Consider the following 6,488-nt stretch of genomic DNA (forward strand, 5'->3'; position numbering starts at 1 on the left):
CAGAATCAGAATTACTTTATTTACTTTAATAATCCCTTGCGGGAAATAACATAAGTATAGGAATAAAATAAGATAAGGGTAAGAATAAAATATGATAAGGATGATATGTGTGTGCTACCTAAATAATAGGTGAAAGTAAGTCTTTGAACAGGTTTCTCTAGTCAGATGGTGCATTAGACCAGGGGCTCATTTCCTGTTTCCAAAATGCATCACATAATACCACTGAACCAACATTTTCATAAAGCGTCCCACTTTACCCACATTCGCCAAAGCAATCATCAAGAAGCAAAAATAACTTTGTAGTAATCATTCGTGGTGTTGTGGTAAGAGGAAATTTAAAATGACATAACATTGCCAAGAGAAGGTGTGTAGTTCCCAGCTTGCATCGATGAGGTGTGCAGTAACACCGAGGTAGTTATTATTGACAGATATCCAGTGGTCCACTGTCAGTACTAAACACGTCGCCTCGACCAACTTCTCATCTTTCGCAGCTTTCTCTGCGGCGTGCTGGGCATGTATGAGCACCTGTGGCCACCCAGAGAACGAGCTCGAGCCCATCATCTTCAACCACGCTGAATGGCTTCCTTAAGAATAAATGTACCCTTAAGCAAACATGGCGGCTTTATAGCTGCATCCATGTTATCAGGTCACGTTCAAAGTGTTAACAATAGGCCTGCACACAAGACTGATTTGTTCACACCCCCAGATAGGCATCTGCGCAATATATATATATATATATATATGGAGATCAAGGGATAAAAAGTAGATAAAGTTGAGGGGTGCCCACTGAAGGCCTAGTTACCATATGCACCGCCCACCACTGCCAAGGAGCTAACCTTCAGTAGATCTAAACATGTCTAGTCCTTGTCTATGTCTAACCAGCAGATGAGGTGATCATGAGCTTTGGTTACTTAGGTACACACATTGATGAAAGGCTCAGTTTCTCTTTAAATGTGAATGAAATTAGTAAGAAAGCCAATCAGAGACTGTTTGTGATCAGGAAACTCAGGGGTTTTGGAGTGCACCCACAGGTTCTTCAGATAATCCCTTGTCAGCCTTTTTTTTAGCATAACTGTGTGATTTGGGTACCTTGCAGTTGTAGACAGAAACAAGCTGAGCAGAACTGTTAAAAATGCTGGGTAGGTATATGTCTGAGAGCAAAAACTGAAGTTTCTAAAAAGACAGCAGTGAGCCAAACGGCCAGGTCCATTATCAGAGATGTGGATCATCACTTATCCAATGAGCTAAGACCGTTGCCCTCTTGACGTCATTATAGAATGCCTTTAGCAGCAAAGAGGGTCTATAAGTGTTGGTTTGTGCCGAATACAGTTAGCTTTTACAACAAGAGCTGTTGAGCCTGACAACAGAGTATGTAACGCATGAAAGTATTGTTTTTTAATTTTTCAAAAACGGCCTAATGCAATCTTTGATCAGAAACATTCTGGCGTAGCTCTAGTTGAATGTTTGCAGTAACTTTCAGCTGAAAAATACCTAATTTTTAAAGTTAAAGAGAGGGATCAGTGGTGGGCGAGTTGGTAAGCACTGGCATCTGTATACTAAAGCAATTTTTTCTAGTCTGAGTCAGATTTCATTTCATGCCAAAATATGTTATCATTTAGTGTTATTTAAAGAGTTTGTCCTGAATGATCTCTTCTCAGGAAAGAACCAGGAGGAGAATTTTCAAAGTGTAAACACAGAGCTTTCATTAACAAATATATGTGAACTAAGATCCAGAACCACATGCTACTCTGGGAGATAAACCGGTAAGCAGAAGAAAGGGTTTAAGCTTCTAAAACTCTAACAGCCAAAATAAGCAAAGCTGGAAGTAGGGCTGAACTATTTTTAAAAGTTGAAGGTAGTTCAAATATAACCTTTTTTTTCCCACTGGCCACCATGTGAAACAGGTAAACAAAGCACTAATCAATAATTATCGATATCAACAGATATAAAAGGCCTACATTGTGATACGTTTTACAGCCATGTTGCACAGCCCTAGTTTAGACTGACCTGGGATTTCAAATTTGGTCTCATCTGCATGGCCTTGCATTCGTTACCTCTTGGCTGCTATAATTATTTAACAGACCCATGATGTCTCTACAGAACAACTTTATTCACACAAAGGGTAGATCATGTACCAATGAACTGTACAGTATGCTAAACAGATTACTTCTCAAGGAAATTGGCTGCAGTTGGTTGTATTTAGGGGATCGGAGTAAAGAACTCTAATGTTTCTGTTTTAACATATCATATTAGATTCAACAGATATGAATTAAGTTTCATACTTACTAACTCTGACTTAAAGGGGTCTGCGTACTTTTCCAAAGCACCGTATTTCTTTTATCCTGTCTCTTTGTCATGTCTCTTTTCTGTGTTCAAGCTATTTATTGTCCTCTGACCTTCTGCCTTTGCTTTCAGGAGGATGACATGGCGTATGCGGCGGCGCTCCGGGACAATCTGTCTCTCCTTGGCCTTCATCACCATTTTCCTCCACCTCCTCCTTGCGCTCATCACACTCTCCATTCCTCACCTGCCTTGTGACACTGCACTGCAACCAAAGATACACTTAAGGGATTTGGCACGCACCAACAACACCTCGGTGGGGGTCAGAGGTCTTGAAGAGCCACCACCTGATCCTCTTCAAAGAGATCCTTCCTATCAAGACGTTGGAAGGGAAGCAAAAATAAATGTTCAAAGACTCCCTTACAAGCGCTTCAGATCGAAAGAAGGAAAAAATCCCCAGAATAACAACACCGAGAGCGCTGCCAACAGAACTGAACGCTGGGCATCCGACTTGTCAAAGCTCAGAGCGCTATTTGACCATCCACTTTACAACATGCCCAAACCCGTGGTTCCCGAGGATGACTGGCTTCTGAAGGTGAAACCAAAGGTCAAGCCGAGTCAAAGGAGCACCCAGATGTGGTCAGTACCACACAGCTCATCCAGAAAAGATCATGTCTGTACTGTATGTTTATGTATACACTATATACTATCCTACCTATATAAGTGCTTTTTCTTAAATTTACTAACCTTATGACAGGCCTTGTGAACTATAGTCTGACGCGTTTTGTGTTGGGGCACCATTTTAGGGTTTGTTTGGGTTCGCCTCCTTCACTTTGTAACGCAATAAATTTTGTCCACATTTACAGAAAATACACAATAAACATCTGTTTGCGAACATCTCCCTTCAGTTTTGAAACATCTACATATCTACTGATATTAGCTTGCATCATGACATCCTGGTGAATTAGAACCATCTTTTACTAAATCCAGCTTGCAGCAGAACATGGGATTCTTGGTACTTTAATGAAACCTACAACTACTGGCTTCTAAGATAAATGGCCCACAGCATTAGCAGCCACCAGTTAGTGATTTAATTTCATACTCTGATGATGTCTTAAAATATCTACCACTCAATTTAAAATACTCATTTTATTATTTTTGATATGGGGGGCTTATAATTTCTAATTTTCCTTCTAACTCCCCTTCATGTTTACCTTGTAATAGATGATAAATAAATCTTATTTTAGTACCTATATAGGAAACCCAGTGTGATCAGCGATAGTGGTACCAGAGTTTGAGCAACATCGTGCAAAATTATTTTAACTGAACCCATTTCAGTACAGCATGACAGCTTCAAAACCATTTCTATGTGTATGTCTGTTTTAACAGGGAAAGCGACACCCAGGATGGATATGATGACGCTCAGTGGAATAGTAGCAGTAGCAGCCAACCTCCGTGGCTACGCTTCCATCTGGGCATCACACGCTGGGAGCTTTACCCACACCGTGACCCCAACATGGAGCTTTTAACCCAGCAGCTGGCCACACATCGTATCGTCAGTGCAGGTATGACATGCAGCTATAGTAAGCTGTTTAGAGAAGAGGCAAGAAATGCAATGTTGTCTTTCAAAATTTATTTGGATTTTTTTTTGTTTTCCTTCTATATAATTAAAGCAGTGAGTGTTTTTTCGAGACAAAAAAAGGTTATTTTTAAAATTTTACTTCAGATGCATGGTATTTTGAAACAGCACCATAAACACTTTGATTTAAAGAGACATCGCCCGAAATAAAAATCATTGGTATTCTAAGCGAAATATGTCATGGTAAGAAGGGCCACACAGAGCTCAAAGTCATGATGAAAAAAAGGGTTGTTGTAATCCTGCAATGCCTGAAGTTTGGGGCAAGACTTTCAAGCGGAGGATCAGTTTGAAGTTCTTCTCAAATGAGAGACGCTGAAGTTTGAAGGGACCTTTGAGGTTCAGCAGAAGTGGAGTGGGCTTAATAAATGGTGGCCAAGAATGCATGAGCTGCTGAAGTAAACATGTCCATGTCCAATACACACATTTCGTCACTGTTGAGCTTTTTTCACTGCTTGGCCCTTTTTGGCTGAACCCTTTTGAGACAAATAGCAACAAGATCTTGTTCTTAACATTTCTTAAAAGGTAGAAAAAATTCTCCACTTTATATCACACTAATGCACAAGGCACAATGAGGAGGCAGTAGTAAGGAGCAATGCAAGACAGCAGATTGACTGTATCAACAACTAAGTGCAAATGTTTTCCCACCCCTAAAAATTTTCCACACATTTCCACAGTTTTAAATAACAGATGCTGGCAGCGCCAGTACTGGGTTTAGATGATTCATCGGGGAATGTTTTGTGGCAGGAATCATATTGTTCTGTTTAAAACGACCTGGTCAAAGGCTTTGCCTAAATCAACTTAAGAAGCTCAGTCATAAGTTGTTTTAATCAGTAAATCACTTATCAGTAGGAAAACTATGTGTACTTAAAAAAAAAAAGCCCACATTGGTAGATGTTTATATTTAGATATTCTACTTTTGTTATTTGTACTATTTTTATCACATATGTAAAAGCTAAAAGCAGAAGAATTTATAGTAAAATCAATTAGAGTCATAAAAAGATTCAAGTTAAAAGTACAAAAAAGGCTGGTTTCCATCCTGTCTTTGGTTTTGGAAGTTAAGCATGTTGACTGTTATACTCAGATTAATTCCAGCCTCTCAATAATTTGCACACCCTAATATATGAAATCAAGGCTCAAGGATTGGATTGATAAAAAGATAGTGGAATAAATTTTTTTTCTAATAACTGATATTTTCCCTAATATTAGATATATTGATATTGAACAACAACGAAAGCTGTAAACATTATATTTTACCTGAATGAGACAAATCTGATATTATTCAATGTAAATGACCATATTCATCTTAAATCCCTGGGAAAGAAGTCCCTCAATAACAGGAGATTGTTCAAAAGGTATGAAATCCTGCTAAAAATAACACAGCAACTCAGAAATTAACAAAATGTTCTAAATACATGAGCTGAATAAAATGTGCTACACTATCTGGTTATGACGCACATATCCTCTCAGATACACTGTATTTATGTATTTGCCTGGATGCTCCATTAAAAGCCAGTGTTTGGGTCACAGCGGGAGTGTGTGTGTGTTTGTGTTGAGATGGTAACGCTCTCTGTGCTTTTTTTCAGTGCAGAAGTCTGGTGGGACACAACTGAAGCTGGTTATGACATTTCCTAACTACGGACAAGCTCTGTTCAAACCTAAGAAGTAAGCTGGAAAATTAAAATAAACAAGCAGACTATTAAACTAAATGTGCCTAAAATATCATATTGAAATATTCCAGTAAACAAAGTGCTAAAAAATATACAATGAAATATGAAGAAGAACATAGTAGTAATGAATGAAAAAGTATTTAATTTGATATTAATTTCCTGTAGGGAACTTATATGTATGCAAGGAAGCAGTTTAAAGGTAATGTAGGAAAAACAATTAATGGAAATAACAGCAGGTGGAAAACTAATTTAGAAGAAGTTTCACTGTAAAACAGGAAAAGACACAGCCCCATTTATATTTAAAGTATAGTAGAGGATTTCTGAAAACACCCGCCCTCTCCTCTTAGAAAAAAAAACAAAACATAATCACAACCCAGTACCCGCTCCCGAGAGCACGCACAACCCCATTTCTACTCATGCACACTCTGCTTAAAAGTTTCTGTTTCCACCGGTAAGTACAGTAAAATGGGGACAAGCAACATCTCACCAGAATGACTGAAAATTGGGAGCACCACTTATTTTGATGATCCACTCGGAAAGAAAACATCCTCCACTGTACCTTTAAATGGCACCCTGGAAAGAAATGATAAAAAGGCTTAAATTGAAAAACAAAAATCATCTATTGCAGTAGCATGACCTGATAATGACAAACAAGGCTAAATTTAACATTTAATGTTACATCCTTAAAATAATAGTTCCTTAACCTTTATAATAAAACTGATTTTGCCCCCAAACAAGCATTATATTACTGAAGGTAAAGATCTTAAAACCTAACTTACACAGATTTGCAGTAAAGTGTGTCATCCTGAGGTCAGAAGGTTTTCATCAAAACCATCAAATCTTGTACACCAGCTGATCTTTCCTTTGAATGGAGTGTCAGACAAAAGGGTTGTTTTGAAAAC

At 38.4% G+C, this 6,488-nt stretch overlaps 1 protein-coding gene across 1 annotated transcript in view; it reads left to right on the forward strand.

Annotated features, from left to right (window-relative positions):
* Positions 1–5,551, forward strand: part of LOC107090053 (extracellular serine/threonine protein kinase FAM20C-like) — a 28,212-nt gene extending 22,661 nt beyond the window's left edge. The window contains exons 3-5 of the mRNA XM_015383213.1: positions 2,416–2,919; positions 3,670–3,845; positions 5,508–5,551. Coding sequence (XP_015238699.1) covers positions 2,416–2,919; positions 3,670–3,845; positions 5,508–5,551 — 724 coding nt within the window. The remainder of the gene's footprint in view (positions 1–2,415; positions 2,920–3,669; positions 3,846–5,507) is intronic.
* The last annotated feature ends 937 nt before the right edge of the window (positions 5,552–6,488 follow it).

This window comes from Cyprinodon variegatus, unplaced genomic scaffold, assembly GCF_000732505.1.
Source record: "Cyprinodon variegatus isolate N-32 unplaced genomic scaffold, C_variegatus-1.0 Scaffold278, whole genome shotgun sequence".
NCBI classification, from domain to species: Eukaryota; Metazoa; Chordata; class Actinopteri; order Cyprinodontiformes; family Cyprinodontidae; genus Cyprinodon; species Cyprinodon variegatus.